The sequence below is a fragment of the Nuphar pumila genome, chromosome 17, assembly GCF_984573655.1.
Source record: "Nuphar pumila chromosome 17, dmNupPumi1.hap1.1, whole genome shotgun sequence".
In the NCBI taxonomy this organism is placed as follows: domain Eukaryota; kingdom Viridiplantae; phylum Streptophyta; class Magnoliopsida; order Nymphaeales; family Nymphaeaceae; genus Nuphar; species Nuphar pumila.
Genome location: NC_143265.1, coordinates 77,439,737 through 77,467,693, shown reverse-complemented (window position 1 = coordinate 77,467,693; position 27,957 = coordinate 77,439,737). Strand labels below are relative to the sequence as shown.

At 38.4% G+C, this 27,957-nt stretch overlaps 1 protein-coding gene and 1 pseudogene across 2 annotated transcripts; both read right to left on the bottom strand.

The window, feature by feature from the left end:
- Nucleotides 1-18,990: 18,990 nt before the first annotated feature.
- On the bottom strand, nt 18,991-20,349 carry LOC149812323 (putative pentatricopeptide repeat-containing protein At3g13770, mitochondrial pseudogene; annotated as a pseudogene).
- A 3,084-nt stretch (nt 20,350-23,433) lies between these two features.
- Nucleotides 23,434-26,948, bottom strand: LOC149812322 (signal peptidase complex-like protein DTM1). 2 transcript variants are annotated; one of them, XM_089992827.1, is made up of 3 exons: nt 26,625-26,948; nt 26,447-26,511; nt 23,434-23,703 (listed from the first exon to the last, which is right to left on the bottom strand). In XM_089992827.1, the coding sequence occupies exons 1-3, from the start codon at nt 26,873-26,875 to the stop codon at nt 23,684-23,686; spliced, it is 336 nt and encodes a 111-aa protein (XP_089848953.1). In that variant the 5' UTR covers nt 26,876-26,948; the 3' UTR covers nt 23,434-23,683. The 2 variants fall into 2 exon arrangements, with proteins under 2 accessions (XP_089848953.1, XP_089848952.1); XM_089992826.1 differs by lacking the exon at nt 26,447-26,511.
- Nucleotides 26,949-27,957: the final 1,009 nt, after the last annotated feature.

Genomic DNA, 27,957 nt, shown 5'->3' with positions numbered 1-27,957 from the left:
ATTTTTCTTGGTTTTCATATGTATTGACCTACTTTGAGTTGGGTTAAAAGGTTTTATTAAACCTAAACTATCTCTCTCTCATTATGCATGCCCCATATTTCTCTCTCTCTCTCGATCTCACCAGCACACCTCCTCTCCTCCCTTACTCATGAGCTCCTTCTTCTTTCATTGGAGGAGTCCAAACTAGTAGAGCTCTTGTAGTGGACTAGTTGAGTTGTGAGGAGTGTGATTTTTGGACGAAAGATTGTTTTAAGTGCCAGCTTGGGGAGATCTTTTTGTTTTTATATTAGATTTATTGCGTATAAAAGGTATGATCCCATATTTCTCATTTTGCTTGCTAGTGTGCAGCATGTTAGAAGAAAAATGGATGTTTGAAATAAAAGAATATGTGAATTTTTACGTATTTTGAGATGTTAGCATGTTAAACCATGTTTAGATTATCTTGATTTTCAAGTTTATGGTATGTTTCAGGTGTATTCATGCTTAGATTTTTGAGTGAAGCATGCTTATGACTATTCCATGCCTAGAATTATGTTGGTTCGGGAGATGGTAAGCAATAAATGGTTACATGCTTTAATATTTCAGTTCTTAGTATGATATTTCATGTTATGAAGTTATATTTGATTTTAGATTCTTGAAAATTTGATAAAAATTGTGTAGATTGGTTTTGAATACCCTTACAAATGTTGAGAAAGAATTTTGAATGATTTGAATACTCTAATTTTGGTGTTTTTGAGGTTCCGAAAGTAGAAAACCAAATTATATATTGTCAAGAGTCGACTCCTGCAGTTACCCTTGTTGTTGGTGTGATTTTTGTTGGACCCGATGGTCGACCCTTACATCTTTGGGGGTCGACTCTTATACGGTTGAGTCAACTCATGTTATTTGAAGAGCTGACTCTTGGAGTGGAGAGTCAACTCATGCTATTTAAGGAGTCAACTCTTGCAGTGGAGAGTTAACCCCTACAGTGCTTGAGTCGACTCTTGAGTGGTCAGACTAGACTCTAATACTTGTGACTTCTTTTGATGTTTTGTGTACAGATTGATGTGGTTGAACTTGGGATCTGAGAGATCCTACCTAATATGATGTGGTGTGGTACGTGGGACCCTATCTTATTGATATTGGAGGTTATATGCATGAGTTTCACCTATGTATTAGGTATTATTGGTTAAGGGTTGACTTATAGAGGTTAGAGATTGACTCCACTCTGTTTGAGTTGATTTTTTTGTACTGTGAATATACTCTTGCAGGCTGTGAGTCGACTCTTATATCGAAGAGTCGAATGTCTACTATGTTGTTTTGGTTTTGTTTGAATATATTTGACTCCTGAAAAGATGAGTGGATCTCTGGGCTCAGGAGAGTGGTCTCTTGAGTTAATCGAATTTGTTCTTCTTGGTGTTTTGCCTTCAGGTCTGAGCTGATAAGCTTGAGACTCGATGAATCAAACACACAACAGTTATGTACAGTCAGGCAATACCAATAGTTATTGTTTTTTAGTAATCTTTGTGCTATAAGGCACTAATGTGACTTCGGGTGGTCTAAGATGAACTTATATTGTACATAGATGTATATTATGTATTATGTGTTGCATTAGGATGTGATGTCTCATTGTTTTAGTTATAAGTATTATAAAGATGGTAATACCAATGCGAAAAAAATGATATGTATACATACAGTTGGAATCTTAGGGTAATGACTTAGAGGTATCTTGTTACAAGAATATGTTTGAATGTTGATCCATGGTACCAAGCGGGTATCTTGGGTTGACCTTTGTGTTAATTGTCATTGTGTGTATCATGTTTTGGCCCATATTCAAATACAAAATGGTATTATGTGGTGTTTGTTGTCCATACTTGTATATACGTAGACACTACAAGTTTGGTTGTTGTAGCTTGTGCCAAAGAGGTATTGTGAGCTTTGGCCCAATACCTAGAGGGTACATTTGTTCTATTGGTTGTATGTCACTTTCGTGGTGGTGGTTGTGTCTTAACAAAGATACTAGTATCGTGCTAATATGATACATGAAGCATTGACTCAGGTTGACTTATGTACGAGGATATGATGCAATAATGCATGTTATGTTATAGTTGTAAGCATATGGCTATTGGTTTGCACCATCAGATATCAGTGAGCCAGTTTATCAGATGTATTATGATTATTGAGTTTTCTTGCAGTTTAAGCTAGTTTATCAAATGTGTTATGCTCTTCTAGTTTTCTTGTAGTTTCAGTCAGCTTGTTAGATATATTATACTTACCTGGTTTTCTTATAGTTTAAGTCAACTTGTCAGATATGTTATGTTCACCTAATTTTCTTGTAGCTTGAACCAGCTTATCAAATGTGAACAAGTACACACCTCGTGAGAGAACTTTTGAGACAGTTGAGAGAGCTTTTGTCATTTGGATCTAAGGGATTTGTCCCCTACCACGGGGCTTAAGGGATATTGGACTCCAATACTCGAAGCAGACATAGAGTTATTGCAGTATGCCTAATAGTGCACTACGTTGACTTCAAGAAGAGGGATAAGGTCTCAAACTTTGAATCCTAGGGATAGGGATGCCTTGACAAAGGATCCTAGATAGTGCATGCATCACGATGACTATATGTGATATTATAAATGAAATGAATGAATGAACACTCATTGAATGACCCAGTGATGCCCAAGTGGGCTAAGACAGTGGTGCCCCTCTAGATAAGAAAGATTAAAATAATAATTGTATGAAACATGACATGTAATGCAATAACTAAACAAAAAAAGATAATAAAATGTCCATGCATGTATAGGTAGACATGGCATGAGTTTATGTGATTGGTGTATGGCGCACCTAAGGGTCGACCTCTGTTGGGAGAGTTTACTCCTCTTGGGTTTTGGTATTATGTTATGCTTTAAGAGTCAATCTTCGAATTAGGTGAGTTGTCTCCTCTTCATTTGGATTTGATGTTCAGATATGAGAGTCACACTACAAGAAACTTGTGGATTAGCGACGACCTAAATCCGTCGCTAATCTGACGCTAATCCATCGCTAAACGGTTTAGCAACGGATTAGCGTCGGATTAGCGATGAATAACTTTCATCGCGAATTTTTCGACGCTAAGTAGTGACAGAACTTATCCGTCGCTACTGTCATCGCTAATTTGCGACGGATTAGCGACAGACATGATCCATCGCGAGTCCTTCGCTATTTTAAATTAGTGATGGATAATATCTGTCGCTAATCCGTCGTCAAATTTTAAAAAAAAAAATAAAAAAAATTGCTCTCTGTCGGCGCGTTCTCCGGCAGGAAGCAAATTTTTTTGCACATGCGGGTTCCGGCGTCGGGACGCTCTCCCGCAACGAACCAATCACGGCGAACGACCTCAGGCGAAGAAGAAGCAGGACGGGCGATGGAGACCGGCGAGGGACACCGCCGGGAGGAGGAGGATGGCGCGGGGGAGAGGTAGCGTGAGGAGGAGGAGACCGGCGAGGGGCACCACCGATAGGAAGAGGACGGTGCAGGGGAGAGGTAGCGGGAGGAGGAGGACAGTCCGGGGGCCGACGCCAATCACGTTCGGAAGGCCTCAGGCGAGGGAGAGGCAGGACGGGCGGTGGCGACCGACGAGGGGCACCGCCGGGAGGAGGAGGATGGCACGCAGAGGAGAGGTAGCAGGAGGAGGAGGACAGTCCGGGGGCCGACGCCAGTCACGCTCGGAGAGCCTCAGGCAAGAGAGAGGTAGGACGGGCGGTGGAGACCGGCGAGGGGCACCGCCGAGAGGAGGAGGACGGTGCGGGGGAGAGGTAGCGGGAGGAGGAGGACGCTCAGAGGGCCGCTACGCGTCGTCAGAGGAAGGGCGGTTTAAATCAAACGGGGGGGGGATGGAGGGAGGGAAAATTTTGGGCCTCAGACGGGATGGTTTAAATCGAAAATTAGCGACGGAATTAGCGAGGGAATTTTTCCGTCGCTATTTAGCGACGGAAAAATTCCCTCGCTAATTTCGTCGCTAATTAGTATTTTTTTGTAGTGTTTTGGCGACAGAAAATTTTTGTCGCTAATTCATCGCTAAGTAGCGACGGATTTAGAGAGGGAAATATTCTCGTCGCTACTTTTGCAAATATTTCGAATGTTAGCGACAAATATTTTTCTCCCGCTAATCCGTCGCAACTTTGCGACGGAAAAAATCCGTCGCAAATTAGCATTTTTCTTGTAGTGACAATTCATGTGTTGAGAGAGTCAACTCCTTAGTTGTTTATAATGGATGGTTTTGTTGAATTAAAAGAGAGTTGAATCCTCTTCTAGCTATGGATATTATGTTTGGTTTTGAGAGTCGACTCATGGAAATGAAGAGTCAACTCCTCCTTGCTCTTTTATAATCAATTAGTTCAATTGAGGGTTGACTCCTCTCGAGTTTATTTTCTAGTGTGTGTTAGTTTGGTTCATGAGTCGACCCTGATGTGAGGCGAGTCGACTCTTTTGAGTTTTTTCTCTTAAGGGTAAGTTAACTTGAAGGTCAACTCCTGTTGGTGAAGGATCAACCTTTTTCGTGTTAGGACTTGAGTTTGGCCATGCTAGGCTTTCCAATCGTATATATATGCTTGTTAGGCTAGTCTTGTGATCCGTATTGAGTTTTGGATTATACTGTGGTTTGTCTCACCCCATTACTTAAAATTATTTTTCAAGTAATGCCTTGTGGAACGGATTGGCGAGAAACACTGAGCTTGACAGACTTTTGGACATGGATTTAGGAGTCCTTATGCAGTTTTAGAACTTTGTATATAGATATAATTAATGATAAAAATTGTGTATAAGATACATTTTGTAAAATGAATGACTTTTAAGTTTTGCATAAGTGTGTAAATTGTCTTATGAATTCTAGATCCTGATTTGGAAACTCGCATTTCAAAAAAGGATTTTAAAAAGAAAGTATCTTTTGCTTCATGTGCTTTTAAAAAAGGAAATTTTAAAATAGTGTTTACTAAAAAAAAAATTGGAGTTTACAAAATAGATCACGCAAAACACATATGTAGGGTTAGATTTTTGAAAAACAACTTGAAAACCCCTTATCCACTGGTGGCAGGCACACGGTAGGTACAGAAAGAGTCAAGCACCTACCCACTACTATATATATATATATGAGAATTGAACATATTAGGCTCTATTTCTCATTTTTCCCATAGGTTTTAAGTGTTTTATGATAGATCTGAACAATTAGATGTATTTAGCATGCTTGATTTAGTGGGAATCAACTCTTAGATCATGTTTTTTTGACAAAAAAATATGTTTTTCTGAGTAAGAAAAAAATTATACAGTCATAGCCATTGATTTTGGATCACCAAAAAAACCTACTGGTGATCCAAAAACATATAGATCTTATCTACAGTGTTAGATGTGAGAAAAAAAATACTTAAAACTATGATTTTTGAAGGCGCCTATCTAGACATAACGAAAAAGGGGGCCTAAGGAACACATTACTCATATATATATATATATATATAAAGCTCAAATGATTTAACGACAAGATCCAAACTTTTAGATCCAAAATAGAGTTTTTAAAGTAAGTTCTAATGCAACTTCCTTGTTATAAGCATTATTCTCAAAATAAGTGTTTTTGTTAACATTCCTAGAGAAAATATGGAGTTTTGTTTATTTATTTGGTCTACAAGGTTTTATTGAAAAAGAAAAGCATTCTTTATTTTTTAGAAGAAAAGTGTTTTAGATGGAGGAGTTCGCTAATTAAGAGTTGGGCATGCGCACATTAAAAAAAAAGAAAAACATGTCTCTTTTTCTTTCTTTTTGTTTGGGAGGTTCACTTTTATTTGGTTATAAACGGGTCTAGTGCGGGTCAAGACGGCCTATAGAAGGCCCTGCCTTACAATTTAAAGGCCTATTTTGGCCCTCAAAGTGTTCTTATTTTACAGTATAAAGTCCTTAAAAAATAATTAAAATTGATTAAAACCATTACAAATATTAAAATAATGCCCTTTTGTGTCATGGATGTGTCAGCATATTTGAGTGTATCCAATTCGTGTCCCTTTAGACACAGACAATTGCCTAGTCTCTTCAAGGGGGGGGGGGGTGGTGTCCGTCTGGTAGGAGCAGCTAGTGCACGTCACCTTGTGTTGGGACGTTGCAGGTTCAAAACCCAATTGTATAGTCTGCCTAACCCCAGCTTGCCTTTCAAAAAAAAAAAGTTACCTACTCTCTTGACTTAGTGTTCACCATGTTGTGTAAGAAAACAATCAGTTTATCTATCTAATTTGAGCCATGAAAATTGTTTTAATAAGAAAGAAACTATTTGTTTGACATACATCAAGCAGTACATGGAGTCACTTATGATATTGCAGTAAAATCAAACAAGACCAGTAGTCAGATTAGTCTACCAATCAATCTTTCTCATACCGTTCTTTCTTATTCCAAATGCCCAAAGAGCTTAGGTGAGACCCAGCTTAGTCCATGTAAGCCATGCAATGTGAAAACTTAAATTAGATTAGAATTAGATTGTGGTCGGAGCATCATTAGCACTACACATAGGTATGTCAATAGATCGGATTTTGTCTGATATCCAACCGAATCCGACTCCGTTTAGCCAGATTTGGTAAGCAAAACCAGGAAAATGTGTCAGTGGTCAACCAATTTGGTGCTAAACCGCGTGCTAAATGGGTTTTTCGGGCTTCTTCAGTGCTTTTTATGAGGTTCCGGCCCCATAAATGTGTTGGGCATGGTCAATTTAATAAGAAACCACACCTGGATCATGCATTTTCGATGAAAAAAATGATATTTGGAGCCTCAAAAATTATAAATATTTTGGACCGTTGATTTTTTGAACTTTATAAAAACCTATCCATGTATTGGAATCAAATGTTTCAATAGCTGATCCCTATAAAATCAAGTATATAGATCATATCTGTACAGTCAGAATTTAAAAATAAAATAAAAAAACCCCGAAAAACTTGTTTAGCATGTAGGTTAGCACCGACCCATTACTCAGCAAAACCATATCCCATTATAATCTGATGCAGGTATATTTTTGTTTTTTTGCTACCAAATCCAGTGAATATTTGAATTTCACAGATATCCAAATCTGTTTGCACCTAAAAAACTGGATTTGGTACGAAGCTTTTCATTGTCCGAGTCCCAATTCGAATTGGAATCCATTTAGCCAACATCCGATTAGTAGGATATGCTACTGGTTACATCCAACCTGAATCCGAACCGTTTACATCCTTAACTACATGAACCAGTTTAGCAAAATCATCCCCATCTTATGGGCCTATAGACAACCATCCTTTTTACATTTCTCAAAAATATCCTTACTTGTTTTGATGTTAAGACTGCTATGTTCTTCCTAAAGGGTGCTTTTTGGAATGGTTAATGAAAAGTTGGGGACTTGAAAAATGCAACAAGTCAAGGTGGATTTATCTATACTATATACTCCCACAAGACACGAGATGATTATGGAAAAAAACAGAAGCAAGAAAAGTGACTCCAGCCCGGGTTGGAGTAGTTGAGTGAGGCCTTGTCTGCTAGATGGACAGTCAAGGTTTGATTCTCATAGGGGTTGCCCCTCTGCGCAAGCCAATGTGTAGCATAGGCCCCCGGGGCAGGGAACCTAGCCTTAGAGTTTTACGCTGCCGGCACGATGACCGTAGGTATTGCAGGTTGAGCCAGCGCGACCAGGTCTTTGTGCCCGGTGCAGTTTCTTTGGAAATCCAAAAAAAAAAAGTGACTACAGGGAAACATTTGTGACAAACAAGGATCATATTAACACTCTTTATTTTGCATTCGAGGAAAACCCTCATAGTATGTCTTTTTTGTTTTCTTATATCCTGTTATTAAATTAAAACTGAATTAAACTCATTTATCATTTTGCCAATTTTCTTAATGAGTTGCCTATCAAGAAAAAAGAAAGCAACCCAGGTTATTACAGTCAACAGCCTACTCTGTCTAAATGCATTTCAAAACCTGCTTGAGGCATAAAAGGACATTTTTTTATCCTAATGCTCCACAATTGCTTAAAAAAACATATGCCTGGGTGTTAGATTAATCTCAACTTAAAGATGTATTCTATATAATTTACTTAATACAAAGCATATTTTATATGAGGTGCTTTTCATGTTAGAATGCAATAAAAAATCAATAGCTCATATCACACTAAAACTTATTAATGCAAAAATTAAGATTCTTTATTAGATTGATTCGTTCCAAAGTATGATATTTAGTAAATAAAAAATGATACACACATCTACATATTTAGATTAAGCAAAAATACTAATAACTATGTTTTTCTGAAGTATTTAGGACGTTTGATGTTTAGGATATACCATCATTTAGGAGCAGCTAATTTTCCCATTTTGTTCCTGATTCTTTTTTAATGAGGCATTCCTTTTTCTTTCCTTTTAAAGTGCACATTTTTTATTTGATATTTACTCGGAAGAACTCCCAGGATCAGAGACCTAGCCGCGCTGGCTGTGCCTGTTGTACTTACTATTACTGTCCTGTTAGCATAAAAAAATCTGTGGGCACATTTGTTAAACAATTATACCATTGGGTTAATAGCCCAACGTGCAGAGAGCAGATCCAATAGGGCCAATCACTTAAAAAGGTACTCTCTGCCCCAAGTTTTTGGCTGCCACGTCAGGTCAGCCGAAGTACTGGCCCCACCTTCCTACGTTGCTGCCACATGTCCTGTGGTCGGGCCAATCCTCCACCAAGTAGCTGCCATGTGGCAAGGGGGTGGGGCCCACTCTCCCCCCATGTTGCCACGTTGACTGAAACTGGACCCCACCCTCTCTTTAGGGCGAGGTCCTTGATCCAGTGGTCCGACTACTTAGCTAAGGACCCTCAGCATTGTGCAGTCCTCCTCATGGAGAGCAGGTCTAGTCAGGGCCTGCTGGCCTCTTTGAGATTTTGAAAAAAAAATAACGCTTATATTTCACATGCTGAGGGCTTCCAATGAAACATGGCACATGCCAAGGGCCTCCAACTCCAATAATATATATATATATATATATATATATATGGAGAAATATGGGCCTCAACTTCTCTTGGACCGCCCCTGGGTCTGGTACTTGGGCCTGTACTTAGTTCAAGTACTTGGCCCACACAAAGCACAGAAAATTGCTGCATGCTCCGTTCGTGAGCACCGATTTTTTCGAGTACTGGATCTGCTCTCTTCATGTACTTTGATTTTGTTAAGATGCTCATAATTGTTTGTGCTTAATGATAGCTTTAATAATTCTGATTTAACTTGATCAGCTTAATGATAGGCGCTAACCATCCTGTTCTTTTGAATGGCACAATTAGGAATTCAAACACGAACAGGCATTTTCTCAAGCAAACGTGGTGCTTGATGCATCTTTTGTTATCTGAGATATTTCTTTTATCCTCAATGAATTAGATTGTTTTGTTGCTTTCAAGAATATGCTTTTGATGTTTCCTTGTGCCGTCGTTCTGTATTTTCTCATGTATGTTAAGTAGGATTTTACTTTCTTGCTGGTTAGGCTGCTGTTTCAATAGTAAATATGAAAGTTTCTTAGATGGCAGATAAGGTTTATCAGTCTAGTTTATTCACCAAGAAGCAACTGCAAGTATGCCAGTGTACACGTGTATATATTGGTAAGGTAATTGCTAGGCTTGGTTGATTGGACTTGGTTAAACACACATGTTATCCTAGTTTCTCAAGTAGCCTTAAAATGCAACTCTAAGCTTCCAAAATGCAGGCAGATGCGATAGAAATGTATTAGGAAAATGTGATTTCTCAATAACTGAATGCATGTAAAGATGACAGTCGGAAGAAACTACTCAAGTTAAACATACATTCCAATATGTACTTGGTGGTTTAATGGTATCTACTGTCACTTGAAGTTCAATGTCATGTTATTGATTGTGAGTGGCACCAAGTGTTGGATTATAAAATTCATCGAAAACTAAAGCAGGATCGAATACATGTTCTCGTTAAACCGTTGAAATCATAAACTGAATAAAATCAAAAGTGAAAGCTATACCTGAATCCATAATGCTCTGATAGATCATTGACGGGTATGATCTTTCAGAACCTGTATATTTGAACCTTTTTCTTTCTCTAAACCTGATGAGAGGGGCTCAATCTCTTTCTGACTTATGAAAAATCTGAAGAAGGAGGGCCTTTATATAAGGTTTGGGGACCATAACCTAATGCATTTAAGAGTCTGTCTCAACTCAACCCATTATAGAGTTGCAGACATAGCAGGTATCTTCACATAATGTTTTATACTATTTGAGATACCACAGGGCCCATCTGGATTAGACCACATAAATCGGGCTTGAACCTAAGACAAACTTACGATATGTGGTTCAACGTATGTAGGCCCACACAATTTTCTAACAATCTCCCACTTGAGCCACATACGTAACCTTATAATCACACATTGTAACCTTATGAACTCAAAAATATTGTTTTATTAATTGATATTTCTACCAATCCGGTTCATTGATCATGTCAACATAAAACCAAAACGTCTTCATGACATATAACGTAATTGGACCCATCAATGATCACGTATATCGACATAATCAAATGACATGAATCATGTATGAATGTGAAGCATGGAGATTACCTGCAATGTGATCAAATATGTCTATTTTCAACTAGTCCTTCCTGAAAACTTTAGTGAGATCACAACATAATGAGTACAGAATGCAACTGAAACTTTAACTTTATACCAAAGTGGCAAAAGAGAACTTTATTATATCATAGAACGACCAAATACAAACTCTCACAAAACCAACATATCATAAAATGATACAACACCCATGCGAGAAGTGTGCTCAAGAAAGACCTTGGGTGGCAAATCTTTAGTAAGCGGATCCGCAATCATGAAGTTTGTGTCAATATATTCTATCGATATCTGATTATTCTGCATTCTTTCTTTAATAACAAGAAACTTAATGTCAATATGTTTTGTCCTCGATGAGCTCCTGTTGTTGTTGAAATATAACACTGTTGAATTATTGTCACAAAATAACTTTAGCGGTATTTCAATATTATCTAAAATCTGCAGCTCAGTGACAAAATTATGTAGCCATATCTTATGGTTGGATGCTTCATAACAAGCTATAGATTTCGCTGCCATGGTGGAAGAACAAATGAGTGTCTGCTTGGCACTCCTCCAAGAAATAGCTCCCCCGACCAACAGAAAAACATAGCCTGATATAGATATGCTACTGTCTAGGCATTCCGCAAAGTCAGAATCAGAATACCCAATGATCTCCAACTGATCTGACTTTTTGTATGTGAGCATGCAACCTTTTATTCTTTGCAAATATTGCATAACCTGTTTGAATGCTTTCCAATGATCCATACCTTGGTTACTAAGATATCTGTCTAACAACCCAATGATGTACGCTAAATCTGGATGTGTATACACTTGAGCATACATGAGACTCCCCATAGCAGATGCATAGAAAATCTGTTCTATAGCCTTAATTTTAGACTGATGTTTAAGGCACTGAGCGAGACTAAACTTGTCTCCTTTAGCAATAGGAGTATTCCCTGGTTTGCAATCCTTTATGCCATACCTTTTCAGAATCTTTTCGATATAGCTCTTTTATGATAATCCAATAATACCCCGAGAATGGTCTCGATGTATTTAGATCCCTAATACAAAAGAGGCATCCCCAAGATCTTTTATTTCAAATTTCTTTGTCAGAAATTTCTTGGTTTCGTGCATTATACCTATATCATTACTGGCAAACAATATGTCATCAACATACAAAATAAGAAAAATAAATTTACTTCTACTGAACTTATGGTATATGCATTCATCAATCACATTCATCTCAAAACCAAACGAGAGGACAACTTGATGCAATTTATGATACCACTGACGGGAAGCTTGCTTAAGTCCGTAGATGGATTTCTTTAGTTTGCAAACCATCTTCTTGGCATCGCTCGAGATAAAATATTCTGGTTGGATCATGTATATTGTTTCATCAATGTCCCCATTAAGGAATGTAGTTTTAACATCCATCTGGTGTAGCTCTAAGTCATAATAAGCCACAAGTGTCATCATAATCCTAAAAGAGTCTTTCGTAAAAACCAGAGAGAAAGTCTCTGTGTAATCAATGCATTTCCTTTGAGTAAACCCTTTTGCAACAAGACGTGCCTTATATCTTTCCACATTACCCTTTGAATCCCTTTTTGTTTTAAATATCCATTTGCAACCAATGAGTTTCACACCTTTAAGTAATGGGCAAGATCACACACGTCATTGTCACTCATAGATTTAATCTTCTCATGCATTGCTTCAATCCACTTTTGAGAGTTAGAACTTTGTGTGGCTTGATAGAAGTTGATTGGATCATCTTCCATTAGTCAAGTATCACCCTCATGTTCTTATAGAAAGACATTATAATCATCTAAAATTGTTCTTCTTCACTCTCTAGTAGATTTCCTTAATGACACTGGTTCCTAAGGTGTTTCTTGAGGTTGTTGAGTTTGAACTCTATGAGTAAAAGCTTAATTTTGGATAGAAAGATCTAAGGCATTACATTGATCTAAAATTGTGGAAACAATGTCAGGATTGAGAATCTGATTATTATCATCGACAACTGTAGGAAGAAAAAAAGACTCTTCTTCAAAAGCAATGCCTTTTACTTTATCACTCCTCCCAAACTCAGCACCCTTAAAGAAACAAGCGTTTTTCGTTTTGAAAAAAGACTTATTCGCAGGGTCATAAAACTTATAGCCCCTAGACCTTTCAGAATACCCAACAAAATAACAGCTAACGATTCTAAAATTTAGTTTCTTTTCATATGGCTTCTACGGCCTAGCCTCAGTTGGACATCTCCAAATCTGAAAATGTTTTAAACTAGGCTTTTGGCCTATCCACAATTCATATGGGGTCTTGGCTACTGCTTTAGAGGGTACCATGTTCAAAACATAAGTTGCAGTCTTTAATGATTCACCCCAGAGAGACTCTGGTAAGGTAGAATGAGAAATCATAATCCTTACCATATCCTTAAGAGTCATGTTTTGTCTTTCAGCAACACCATTCACGCTAGGGGTGTCTGACATGGTATACTGATGAACGATTTCACATTCCTCTAGAAATTTAGCAAAAGGCCTTGGACGTTGTTCACCTGATTCATTATATCTGCCATAGTACTCGCCACCACGGTCAGATCTGACGACCTTAATTCTTTTGCCATGTTGGTTTTCAATATTGACCTTAAATGATTTGAACACATCGAGGGACTAAGACTTTTCATAAATTAAATATAGGTATCCATAATGAGAATAGTCATATTTGAACATAATAAAATATTGTTGACCATTCCAAGAAGTTGTAGGGAAGGATCCATAAATATCTGTATAAATTAGTTCTATGATGTTTGTTCTCCTTTCGATACCTAATTTTCTTATGTTTGTTCGTTTCCCTTTTATACACTCAACACAAACCTAAAAGTTAGTATAATAAAGAGAATTAAGAATTTTATTTGACACAAGCCTTTCAATTCTTTGTTTAGAAATATTACCTAAGCGTTTATGCCATAACAAAGCAAAATTTCATTTATTAATTTTTGTTTTGTACCACGAAAACTTAATTGCAAAGTTTCATTAAATGAGGTAAAAGTATCAATCATATAAAGGTTATCAATTACAGATAAAGAATCGATCTCAATAAGATTTGAATCAAGAAACAATTTAAATTCATTATTTTCAAATGAACAAGAATAACCGTATTTGTCCAAAATAAGAATAAAATCCAAATTCTGCCTAAAAGATGGCACAATAAATATTTCTTTCAAATCTAAAAAAAAACTAGTCTTTAATGACAACCTAAATGTCCCTATTGCCTCGACTTCGACTGTTTTGCCATCGCCCACATAGATGAATTTTTCAGCATCAATTGGCGGTCGGCAACTTAGTCAACCCTGCATAGACACACTTATATGAGTGCTAGTATCAGAATCCATCCACCAAATATGTTCAAGCATAAAAGTCAAATTAACTTCAGAACAAACCAGAGTAAGGAGCGTACCTTTCTTCTCATGCCGAGTATGATACTTAGTATAATCCTTCTTCATGTGACCCTCCCCTTTTCAAAAGAAACAACTAGACTTTGGGTCCTGATGTCTTTTCTGTTTCTTCTGTGATTGAGGGTCAACTAGGGCTTTCTTAGTTATTTTCTTTTTCTTAAACCTATCCTTAGAGGTTACTGTCAGATGAGCACTTTTAGTCTTCTCTTGCTTCATCCTATCTTCTTCTTGCACACAGTATGAAATAAGTTCATTAAGAGTTCATTTTTTCTTCTAGCAATTATAACTGACCTTAAACTGGTTGTATTGTGCAAGAAGGGATATCAAAACCAAGTGCACAAGTAAGTTCTCAGACAACTAATCTTAGTGCCTTGAGTTTTAAAGCAAGATGAGACATCTCCATGATATACTCTTGAATGTTTTTTTTGCCCTTATACCTTATTGAGACAAGACTCGAAAGAAGAGTACTTGTTTTAGCTTTTTTGTTTTTCGTAAAACATTTTTCAATTTCTTCAAGAAAACATTTGGCATTGGCCTCTTCAGACATGGTGCTCCTGAAGGATTCTGGAATTGCACATTTCATAATCATGAGACTCATGCGATTAGATTGATCCCACCACTTAGAGTTCTTTTTATCCTTAGCAGAACTTTTATTTGTAAGAACAAATGGTTGATCTTCTCATAGTGCAAGATCTAGATCCATACAACCAAGCATAATCATAATATTTTCTTTCAGGTTCTTAAAATTCAAACCGTTCAAAATAGAGATAGAATTAATATTTACAGATATCATAGAAGCAGATGTATTAACTGAATAAAGAACAAACATGTTCACGATTAACATTCATATTCACATACAATAACATAAAATATACACATTTAAATAATGGTGAACCCCATCACAAGATACCCAGCACAACCTTGACACTTAGTCTTTAGACAAAAGTGTCAACTTGTAAGTGGTATTCTCAATATAGTAATCAAAATATGGACAGTGAGTCCTGTCAAATAACAAGTCTTTTTTTGGACCGACTCGTTATTCACATGAAAAACCAAATGATTGTCTTATATTTATTACTGAAAGTATATATTTGGGCTCGACCAAATAGTAATCTTTCTTTGGGCCAATCACTATTCGCATGAACTGCAAATATATAACCATCACAATATTCTAAAATGAATTAACCTACACAATAAAAGATACTTTGGCAACATACTGATTCGAACAATTCAATTTAAAATATCAGACTCAGAATAAAAAATAATACCAACGTTCAAATATGTCTACATATGCATATGAATAAAATAAGTCAAGCATAATAGTATATATGGGCCAAAAAGTAATCGAATATCAACCAACCAAAGTAACCCATAATGTGCTCCAAAATAGCCCTATAAAATCCTCAATTTTATGTTTTTTTTATAGGGCATGCACACAAATCCAGCCAAACTCGGGTACAAGCTTGCATCGTCGGGTTGAGTTCAACTAGACCTGACCTGCATAATGGTGCATCTTGACCCGGTTCAGTCCCCTAAAACAAAATGGGGACCGAACCGATCAGCCTCCCCATGACCGAACAGGACTGAGCTGATTCAAATCAACCGGTCATCGAACTCAATTCTGGTCACATTAGAGACCCGAGTTCAACAATGAAAACGACCAAACCAGTGCTGCACAATGTTCTGGTAAAAGACTGTTGATCTCTCCCGTGCCTAATGGTCGAACTAGTCTGGGACAGACAACCAAACTAGCCAAAAAAAAGGTTAACGAACCAGTTCCAACTGAAATCTCTTAATAGGTACCGAACCGCCATGTTCCAACTAGAGTTACTGGGAACCGAACCGGTCCCAGCAATGGTCGAGACTGCCTGAAGAAAAAAATGATGAACCAAGCCAAAACACCCAAACCTCCCCTGTACCATTAATCAAACTGGCCTGGGATGGGCAGCCTAACCGGTTTTCATAACATGCAGAATCGATGGTGCACTAAACCATCCCCGAATGGTGACACGCCCGGATCGCTGCGATCCCATATGATTGAACCAGTTCGTTCACCTGACTGAACCACCCGAGGTTCAGAACGGACTCCGATACACACCGACGGACGACTGGACAAAATGCCGAAGAACATCCATCGACGGAGGAACTGAAACTAGAAACTCACTGCCGCCGACGGAGGGTGAAAGTAAAACCTGATTATACCCAAAATAGCCTGAACGGTCGGCGAGACGAGCATATCCGACAATGGTAGAAAACAACCCCAAATGCCAGTAAACCCTGATCTAAACAAGTATCCAACCTTTCACTGTCTGGTGACCTGGGCAGCATGGTTCTGATCAGACAGAGTGGTCGGACGAAACCCTTTTGGCAAAACCGGACAGGTGACACCCCGTCCGGCTAACCCAAATATGGAGCAGGAACCTCAACTGTTGTTAGTCGGACGATGAACCGGATGGTGGCACCTTCTCGACAAAACAAGAAGAAGACGGGGAAGGGCCGATCTTCCCTCCTGTCTGGCTTGATGGAGAGGAAGGGCCCAACAACTTTGCCTCTGTCCGGTCAATCCAAAGGGAAAGGACCTTTCGGCCTTTCCCATCCTATAAAGCCCCCCCCCCCTTTTTTTTTTGCCCCTGGACGCCGATCTAAAACAAAATTGATGCTGAAAGAAGGAAAAGAAACAAAAAAATGTATGTTTTAACGATTCAACGGGAACATGCGCTCTGATACCAATTGTTGGATTATAAATCCACCAAAAACTAAAGCAGGATCAAATACATGTTTTCTCTAAACCGTTGAAATCATAAACAAAATAAAATCAAAAGCGGAAGCTATACCTGATTCCATAGCACTCTGGTTGATCATTGACAGGTATGATCTTTCAGAATCTGTATATTTGGCCATGTTCCTTTTTCTAAACTTGATGAGAGAGACTCAATCTCTTTCTGACTTATGGAGAATATGAAGAGAGAGAGAGAGAGCCTTTATATAAGGTTTAGGGACCATAACCTAATGCATTTATGAGTTTGTCTCAACTCTACCCATTATAGAGTTGAAGACATGGCAGGTCTCTTCACATAGTGTTCCATACCATTTGAGATACCACAGGGCTCATCCAGATTAGACCACATGAACCGGTCCTGAACCTAAGCTAGACTTACGATGTGTGGTTGAACGTATGTAGGCTCACACGGTTTATGCGAATTGAGTTCCATTTGGTTGGAGTGACCCTTATTGACAGAGACTTGATTTTCCCATAAACCCATCTTGGAAATGGCCTTATCTATAAGGTGCACAACTGTGATTTGAAGGTTTTCATCGGTTCCTCTAACCAACAATATCAACACAAGCCTGGCTCAATTGGTTTAAGGCCTGTCTTGAAGGTAGGCGTACACTCATGGGAGAGTACTAGATGATCAAGAATTTTGGAGAGAACTTGGTAATCGGAAGCTCCAGTGTGCTTACAAACTGTAATTTATGGACTCAAGTTTTTTTTGGCACAAGTCTAGTGAGTGGCTCACTAACCTGGTATGCAACATGAGTCCTCAGTTTTGATGTCTATAGCTTTCCATCTGTTGATATTGTATTCTTTCCCTGTACATTCTGCACATAGTATGAATAAAGGGTAGGGGCCCTGGAATCCGATCAGGTCATGCTGAACATGAACTTTTTTGCTCATGCCAACATCGTGGCCGTCCGTTTTGTATTTTGAACAGTTAAAAAGTCAACAGAACAGTTATATGCTAAGTGGCATTCATCCAAAATGCAAACAGATGGCCACGATGTTGGCATGAGCAAAAAGCTCATGTTCAGCATGACCTGATCTGCTTTCAGGGGCCCTATCCCCAGCTTTTACATAAAAAAAAAAAAGCCATACTGTTTAACCTTGTCCTTTTTTATGTTGCTGTAGATTAGAAATTGGCTAGAGTTTTGCTGTGACACAACTTTTTCAGCAGGTTATTTGATGTTGATTAGTTACATTTGGTTTAAGTGCTTCAGCTCTTCAGCCAAATTGAAACTTGAGTCAAGGCCAAACTGAAGAGGTAGAAGATGCAAACATCCTGAAAAGAAGTTCCTCCAATATAAATGCTTTGGAGCATCATGAGAAGGTTTCCAAGAAGGCCAAGTTGCAGAGCAAGGACAAACTAGTGTGCACCGTATGCCATATCCAACTTGGATCTCACATTGGTGTCCCAAATGCCATATCAAAGTATGATACTGGTCCCTGTAGTCCTAGATCTGCTAAAAACAAGTAAAACCTACTGATTTTCATGTGAAACAAGCAAAACCGTTAGACCCAATTTCAACCCAGATTTAGGCTACGTTTGTTTACTTGATTTCAACTTGGATCCAATTAGACCTAGCCATACCATTCAGAACCGAATCTGGGTGGGTCAATAAACATAATGCAACTCTGTAGTACTGGTACCGGTTCCCAACCAATGATAGGAAAAACCATACATGGGTCTAAACCAATCCAAACCCATATTTTTTTTTACATTGAAATTTTATATATCTTAATTGAAAGTTGGATTGGACATGTCTAGAATGAGATTTCACAAATTCAGTTAATCCAAACCCAACAGGGAGACTGTACTGTGTGGCGGCATAGACCAGCGAATGGTATGACTAGGTCTAATTGGATCCAAGTTGAAATCAAGTAAACAAACATAGCCTACATCTGGGTTGAAATTGGGTCTTACGGTTTTGCTTGTTTCACATGAAAATCAGTAGGTTTTACTTGTTTTTAGCAGATCTAGTACTACAGGGACCAGTATCATACTTTGATATGGCATTTGGGACACCAATGTGAGATCCAAGTTGGATATGAAAATGGTGAGTCACATTCAAAGATCCTGTTGTATAGACAATTTTTTTTTTTATAAGACATCATTTATGTTACATGAAATCATGATAGTTGAATAGATCTGTGCACGTAATTGAAAAAGTAAAAGTTATATACAACACAGATGTGATCTGAACTTTTGACATCATTTTTTTTTATCGCATCTCTATCCAACTGCGCCCTGCATCTTTCCTTAACCCTCTAACACTCATCATCTTCCTCAATTCTGCAATCTCTTTCCACCTGCCAACAGAAGCATACAGGTTAGACAACACCACATAGCTTCCTATGTTCTGCGGATCCAACTCAAAAACCTTGTGAGCCACTGTCTTCCCCAGTTCAAAATTCGCTGAGTTCCTGCACGCCCCCAGCAGAGCTCCCCACAAGGACGGACTGATTGCTTCAGCTGGGATCTCTCTAACCAAATCCCATGCCTCTTCGAACTTTCCAGCTCTGCCCAAGAGATCCATGATACAAGCAAAATGTTCTTCCTTTGGTTGGATTCCATAATCAATAATCATCGATCGGAAATAGTTGCAGCCTCTACTGATCAGACCTTGGTGACTACAAGCAGAGATTACCACTACAAATGTGATATCATCAGGCTTGATTCCTTCACTCAGCATCTGATCGAACAGCTCTACCACCTGCTCGGATTTTCCATGCTTCCCATAGCCAGAAATCATTGCCGTCCACAAGACCAAATCTCCACGGTCCACTGATCTATCAAACACCTTCCTAGCATTCTCCACAAACCCACATTTCGAGTACATCTCCACAAGACAACTCTGCACAAAAACGTCCTCCAAACTCCTCTTGACCACCTGACAGTGAACCTGCGTCCCCTGTTCCACAGCCGCAATGCCCGCGCACAATCTCAAAACCGACGCAAGCGTGAACTGATCAGGACCCACTTCACAACCCCGCACCATCCGCTCAAACAGCGCCAACCCCTCAACCCAACAATGTTCGTGAGCACAACATGCAGCGATCATAGCGTTCCAAGCGACCACATTTCTCTGAGGCATTTCATCAAACACTTTCCGCGAATCGATAATCACCGAACATTTCGCGTACATGTCGACTAGGGCCGTCGCGACGAATACGCTGGATCCCCACCCGCTCTTGGCAACGCAGGAGTGGGTCTGTCTGCCGAAGGCAAGCTGTTTCAGCGACGCCGACGCGGCGAGGGCGCCGGCGAAGCTGTAGCTGTCGACTTTCATGGCGGACTTGTGCATGAGAGAGAACGTGCTAAGCGTCTCTTGTTGGTGCCCATGTTGAGAAAATCCGGCGAGGATGGCGTTCCATGTAACCAAGTTCTTTGGGCGAATGGCGCTGAAGAGGCGGGTGGCAGAGTAGAGGTCACCGCACTTAGCATAGGCCAAGAGCAACTTGGTTTGGAGGTAAACGTCGGTGAGGATTCCGGTGGTTAACAAGTGGGCGTGGATGGCCTTGGAGTTTAAGAGGCTTTTGTCACAGGTGCTTCGCTGCAACAATTCTGAAAGAGAGTGCATTCCCTTTGTCTTCTTTTTGCCCCCTTTTATCATCTCATTGTTACTTGGAGAAAGAAACGGGTGAGAAGGGGAATGATGATTGAGTTTTCATGCATTATGAGTAGGACTGTAGGGGTGTCAACGGGTCGGGTTTGGTTCGGATTCCGGTGGAACAAAACCTGACTCCGGGTATGATATCCGGCTGGATCTAATCAGATCCATTATAAGAGAACATGAACCAAACCTAAGTCATACCTGGTAAAATAATATATATTTTTTTATCATTTTTACATTGTAAACTTGCAGGTCTTAATCAGAACTTGTGTTGGGCCCAGGTTTGGTATAAAATTTCACAAACTATACATGTCTCCATGTACTATTGGACATTTGGGTCACCATACCCAGACCTTATAGGATTTGGTACGAGTCGGGTCCAGGTAAACCTGACCCCTTGACACCCCTTAATTATGAGATTTTAAGGGTAGAACACGAGGGCTTCAGAGAGCATGTCAAATTACTTTAAGAAAGTGATTTGACATATTCACCCTCCATTGCCTTAGCTTTTAATACATGCCTTGGCCCATGGGGGAGGCGCTGGCCTGTTATTTATCCTTGAATTTTGGGATGCAAAAAGTTGGACCCACAGTGACAAACCGATTAGCAGCCAAAATCTTGATTTTTTTTTTAAATCTGAAGAAAATAAAAACAATTTTTTAATTTTTTATAAAATAAAATAAATCATTTAAAAATATAAAAAATCTATCAATAAATGGCCAAGTAATATCCCATGTTTTTATGATTTAATTTTTCAAAATATCGCGTCACACTGGTTGGACCTAGGGAGTTTGAGTTTTACATTCCCAACAAAAACCAGTGGTCGGCTTTTGTCCAAGGCAAGGTTGTCAGGAAGTAAAACGGAAACGAGTTGAGAAACTTGACTTTGTTCATGTGAAATGAGAAACGATATATCATATATGTATATAGAGTAATGGGTAGGTGCAAAACAATACGTGATAAATGAGTTTTCAGGGTTTTTTTATTTTATTTTTAAATATGTGATCTCACACATGAGCCGTTATTTATAAGGTTAAAAAAATCAAAAGGTCTAAAATCTTTGTAAATTTTCAAGGTTCTAAATATCATTTTTTTCATCAAAAGCACATTATCAAGGTATGGATTTCTCATAAATCGACCATGCCCAACACATTTATAGGGTCGGAACTGCAAAAAAAATACTGGAGGGCAGAAAAACCCATTTAGTATATATATATATATATATATAGAGAGAGAGAGAGAGAGAGTAATGGGTTGGGGATAAATGAGTTTTTCAGGGTTTTTTTGTTTTATTTTTAAATTCTAATAATTAAGATGTGATCTATGTACTTGATTTTATAGGGATCAGCTCTTGAAGTATTCGATTCCGAAACATGTGTGGGTTTTTATAAGGTTCAAAAACTCAACAGTTCAAAATCTTTATAAATTTTTGAGGCTCTAAATATCATTTTTTTTATAAGAACATGATCTAGTTGTGGATTCCTCATAAATCAACCATGCCCAATACATTTATGGGTCAGAACTGCAAAAAAAGTACCAAAAGGGCAGAAAAACCCATTTAGCACATATTAATTTCACACCTACCCATTTAGCGCATATGTATATATATATATATATATATATATATATATATAGAGAGAGAGAGAGAGAGAGAGAGTGGTAGCTCCCCAAACTTTAGGTTCTCAGCTACTATGCAATTGCGCTGGCCGTCTATCACAGGGCGTGAATGACAACCATAAAAAATGCAAATCCCCTTTAGTTTTGACTGCCACTAAAGGTCCTAGTGGAAACTAGAGCCTTTAGCAGCAGTAAAAAACTGTCTTTAAGGTCCCAATTTCTACTGGGGCCTTTAGCAGCAATCATTAACATCAGTTTTTTATTGTCGCTAAAGGTTCCAGCAAAAACTGAAACCTTTGGCACGATGGATAGCCAACACAATTGCGCAGGTAGCTGGACACCTAAGGGTTGCATAACTACCACTTTATATATATATATATATATATATATATATATATATATATATATATATATATATATATATATATATATATATATATATATATATATATATATATATATATAGTAAAAGTATAAATGTCGACAATATGGAGGAAGAATATTATAAGTTTACATAAACATTATTTTTTTACTAATATTATGATAAATAATAAATATTAATATTCTTTTATAAAATATATGATTACAAGTAAAATAAGATTAGAATTTTGAATAGCACATATATCACAACTTTTCATTACAAAATCTTATTTAAGAAAAACTTGTACAAAAAATATCAAAACATGTTTCTGAAATAAGGGAAACAAGTTTACCATACAAAGTAAGTAGGTTTTTCATGTGATGTGAAATAGGTTTATCAATCGATGGGAAACAGGTTTTACATATTTTTTAGAAGTTTCTCACAAGTTTCTAAAAACACATGGTTTCCTGTTTCAAAAATGGTTTTTCAGGAAAACGAGTTTCTCACACATGTAAGTGGAGTTTCTGATATACCTGGTCTCAAATGCACCCTTCCGGTTTGAGGGCAGACGAGGCATGTTTATTGTTGATTAGACCTGAGGTCTTTATATCAATGAGCTCACAAGTGAATGATGTGATTGATAACACAGGATGTAACACAGGATGTGGTGGATGCATTAATCAGGCATGTGATCTTGAGATCATTCAAAATAAGAAAGAATACAGTTGGTCTTATCTTTCTGGAAAGCATGATCACACACAAACAACAGGATCAAGTGAAATAGTCGGCAAACTTTTTAAACTTTTGTAAGATAAAAGATTAGGAATGAATAGTTTGATCTACCACTACTAAAACCAGATGTGCTCAAGCAATCAACAAAAGCATCAATTATACATTCATATCACTCAAGATGCCTTGCAAAGTTTCCAGTTATTATTCTATTGTGAAAGAACTCTCCAATTGAAAAAATTTGAGACTCGATTAATTATTTGTTTTAATGAAATAGCTGAAATTAGATCCATCCAGCCCTCATAGTCAGCCCCATGTAACCAGATTTTTTTGCAAATGTTACATGAAATAAAAGCTTGCCAAGTGATGCTGCTTTTTTTTTAAAAGTAAAAAAAAAACCAACAATGTAACGTGTACATATTTCATATTTCCAACTTTGAAAAGGAACTGGAGGACCCTGTATTTGTGTTACAAGGATGAACAACCAACCATCACATATTGATAGAAGAAGGGAACAAAACGCTAGCTAAGAGATTACATACTTCCACAATTTGTATAGCCCAAACCCATACACAGCTGTATATAGAATCACTCTTAGCGGGTAAAATCGGAACCTGAACCACCAAAAAAAAACCCATGTCAGACTCGACTTGCAAGGCTTCACATTTAACAATTTCAATACTAAGCTTGAATTTACACTTATCCTTACACCAACTGTTGTTTCAGAGAGAGAGAGAGAGATTAGTGAACAATCAAAGACTAACCCACAAACCTTTCCAGACCAGAGTTTCCAATACTATCTGGGGTTCTTTAGATATCCAAGAAGGAGAAGCCAGAAAACTAAGAAAACCCATAAGATGAAAAGCCCTCTACTGTTCGATTTGCAGATTTCAAATTAAGGAGAGAGAGAGAGAGAGACGAAATAAATTCAACATTACCTCCACTCATGAAGATCAACAAAATGTTGAACCCAAGAACTGAACAAGAGCAAAAGCCTAAACAAATAAAGAAAGCAGAAGAGAAAAAGAACAGACAAAACGGGCTCAAGCAGGAACCGCTGGCCCAGAGGGCGGCAAAAAAGAGGGAGCGAAAGATCACTAAGATGCATACGCAGGATTGCATAAACATCTACCAAGATTATTTTATGCACCAGGTTATGAATGTTAACCGAAATTTGATGAAAATGAGCATTGTTTCACGCCATCCAAACAAACCATCAAGAGGTAAGCAACCACGTCCTCCAGATCAACCTCCACCTCGTGCTACGCCTAATACAAACCGGACCCAAGATCAGATCTAGCGCAAAGGACTCCTTCTTAACAAACACTTCTGGATGCCTCCAGGTCTTGTTGAAGAGTTTCACAAATATTGGGCAAGACCAAAACAAGTGAAACATAGATTCTTCTGCAACTTGACAAAGCACGCACCAACTCGGGAGCTGAATGGCCCACTTCTTTAAATTACTGTGGGTCTGGATCCTATCATGCAAAATTAACCAAGCTAGGATACAAAAATGGGGAGAAGGTCCCTCCCGCAAAGCACATTCTCGGGCAACTAATCATGCTCCGATGGGAGTAATGATCTATAGACTTTTGAGGTGAGGAACTCTCTGCTTGGCGTCAGCGCTCACTACAATCACTGACCGAAAGTTTTGGAGTCCTGAAAATGGTCTCTAAAGAAGGCTAAAGCCCTTAACCATGATTTACGCAAGTGCGAGAACGCCAAGCCTCGAGTTTTCAGACGAACCAGGATAAAAGCAGGAGCCCCATATTTAGCAAAAAGCAAACGAGCACAAGGGTTATCAGGTTGGTGGGTCAACCAACATTGTTTGGCGACAAGAACAATGCTCTGCAGTCTGGGCGTAGGAATGCCTAAATCAGTCATACGCAGAGATAAGACCACTGAACGCCAACCAATCAAGTGACGCTTACCCTTGAGTTGATACTCAGACCAAAGAAAACCTGCCAGCAAGCGCGCCAGCTGCTTCTCTACTCCCACAAGCATCACAAACATAGACATGAAAAATTCTAAAATAGTGAAAAGAACATGTCTGATTAAAGTCAGACGACTAGCGATGGAGAGATAAGACGACTGCCACGAAAGTAATTTGCGCTTCACTTTTTGAAGCGTTAGAGCCTATGCAACAGAAGAGAGATGCTTCATATGTAATGGCAACCCCAGTTACATTATAGGCATGTCAAAAATAGTGCAATTAAAAATCCTCCTCCCAGCTACAAGTATATTGGACTGAACCTTGAACATGGTAAGAGAGCATTTGATCTCATTTAGAGAAAGCTCAGATAGAGAGAAGAAGAATTGAAGGATAAACTTGAACCTAAGCATCTGTTGAACATTTACACGGAAAAAAATGATCATATCATCAACATAAGTAAAAATATGACTAGAGAAGTCTGAAACCTGCAAAGGATTAATGAAACGTGATACCGCAGCCCCGCTTAACCAAGACTACAAGACCCTCAGCAACCGCATTGAACAACAAAGGCGAGAGGGGGCACCTTTGCCGCAGACCCCGCCCCAACTTGATCCAGTCTCCTCTAACACCATTGATATTTAACATGGCCTGGGCATTTGAGACAAGTTTCCTCACCCAACCAAAAAAATGTTGATCAATACCAAAATTCGTTAACATTTAAAATAAGATTGATCAATATACATAATCAAAAGCTTTATGAAAGTCTAATTTAAGGACAAAATAAGGTTGACCGCTATGCTGCAATGAATGAACAACCTCGAACGTCATGATGAATGAGTGTTGGACCCTCTTATTACAGATGAAGGTGAACTGGGAGTCTGAAAAAATCTGGTGAGCTACCGATTTCAGTCTATTCGCCAAAACCTTAACAAACATCCGATAGAGAGCACTCATAACTGAGATTGGGCGAAACCGAGAAATATCAGTGGCCTCATCATCTTTCTAAATGAGTGAAATAATAGCTACATGAAAATGGTCTGGAGTTACGATAAAACTCATCAAACATGCTCACCACATCCGATTTAACACAGTCCCAACGGATTCTAAAAAAGTTGATATGAAACCGATCAATGTCGGGTGCTTTCTAACCCGAAAGATCCTTAATGGCCGTGAAAATGAGAGAGAGAGAGAGAGAGAGAGATTAGTTAACAATCAAAGGCCGACCCACTAACTTTCCCAGGTCAAAGACTTCTCCAAGCCTATATGGGGTTCTTGAGATATCCAAGAAGCACAAAATAAAAAAACTAAGAACACCCACAAGATAAAACTTCTCCAACTGTACGATTTGCAGAATCCAGATCAAGGAAACAATCTCGAGAGAGAGAGAGAGAGAGTAGTTAACAATCAAAGACCAACCCACAAACCTTCCCAGGCCAAAGACTTCTCCAAGACTATCTGGGGTTCTTGAGATATCCAAGAAGCACAAAACCTAAAAACTAACACCCATAAGATAAAACTTCTCCAACTGTTCGATTTGCGGAATCCAGATCAAGGAAACAATCTAGAGAGAGAGAGAGAGCATCTAACCATCTAGCTAGCTACCTGAAGGATCTGGGCTTGATGACAGGTTGGGTGGCAGCCATGGGAGTGCACCACTGTGACACATCCCTGTCGAAGAAGTCCCAGTCGGGCAGGATGATGCCGGCGATGAAGAGCAGTCCCCAAATATAGACCACCAACATCTTCTTGAAGGAGAAGGTGTACACCCCAACCACACACACCACCGCAGCCAGAGAGAAGAGGGAGCACCGCAGCACCTTCTCCACCGACATCTCCTCTCCTTCCCTACTCATTCATCTGATCATCAATCACACCATCAACAATACAACCCAAAAGAGAACGGAGGCTATCTGTTGCAGCACAAGCCTTTTTAGAGAGAGAAAGAGAGAGAGAGTCACAGGCCTAGCATGAAATGAGCCGACTCCCTGTTGGTTTGTTGGCCGTCACAATCAGTGTTTATTAGGACTGTCAACGGGTCAGATATCGGATCCATTATGGTGAACCCAGATCTATCCAGATAACATGCAACTGGGTTCCAGTTTGAGTTTGGATTGTACCGGGTCGAGAAAATGAAAGCTCAAATCCGACTCGTATAGTTTGAAAAATGGTCACAAATCTCGTTCGTGGGAAAATATTGGCGACTGAACATCTCACGATATTTTCCAAAATATAGTTTCTCTTAGAAAAATTGACGTAGATTTACAGGAAAATTCTACCAACTATGATATTATCTAAGAAAAAGTGGGAAATATGAAGGAAATTAAAGAAAATAACCTGAAATTAACTGAAAACGGGAAATTAAGAAAAACAAGAAATAATTGAAATAAATGAAAATTAAATTGAAACTTAAAATTGAAAACTAAATAACAAATTTCTCAATTCTCAAATCTCAGACTAACCTTATACAATCTTGATAAGCTTAGGTTTCCGATTCCTGTAGGCATGAATTAAGAAAGCAACTTAATCTAATAAATTATCAAATTCAAGTTTGGACCTGTTACATAGATCCAACACTCGTTACAAGATCCAAAAACACAAGACAATATCAAAACTATAAAAATGGATCTGATTGGATCTTGCTAGACCCGGTTCATTTTGCTCCGCTCCTCCTGCATAAAAAATGTAAGAAAAATATTTGTACCTATAAATCTACAAGATGTATATAATATATGTGAAAATATAAATAATATAAAGACTATGCAAAAAAAAAGCGCTTTTGATGAATTAAGATTTTAAGAAATGTGATATTTTCAAAAATAAATGTTGCGTTTTTTGATATAATATTGGCAAAATCAAGTCAATATTTGTGGCTATGGTCCGAAGAGTGATTAAAATGTGATTGAATAGAACTATTTGGGTAGGTTCAGTATTCGAC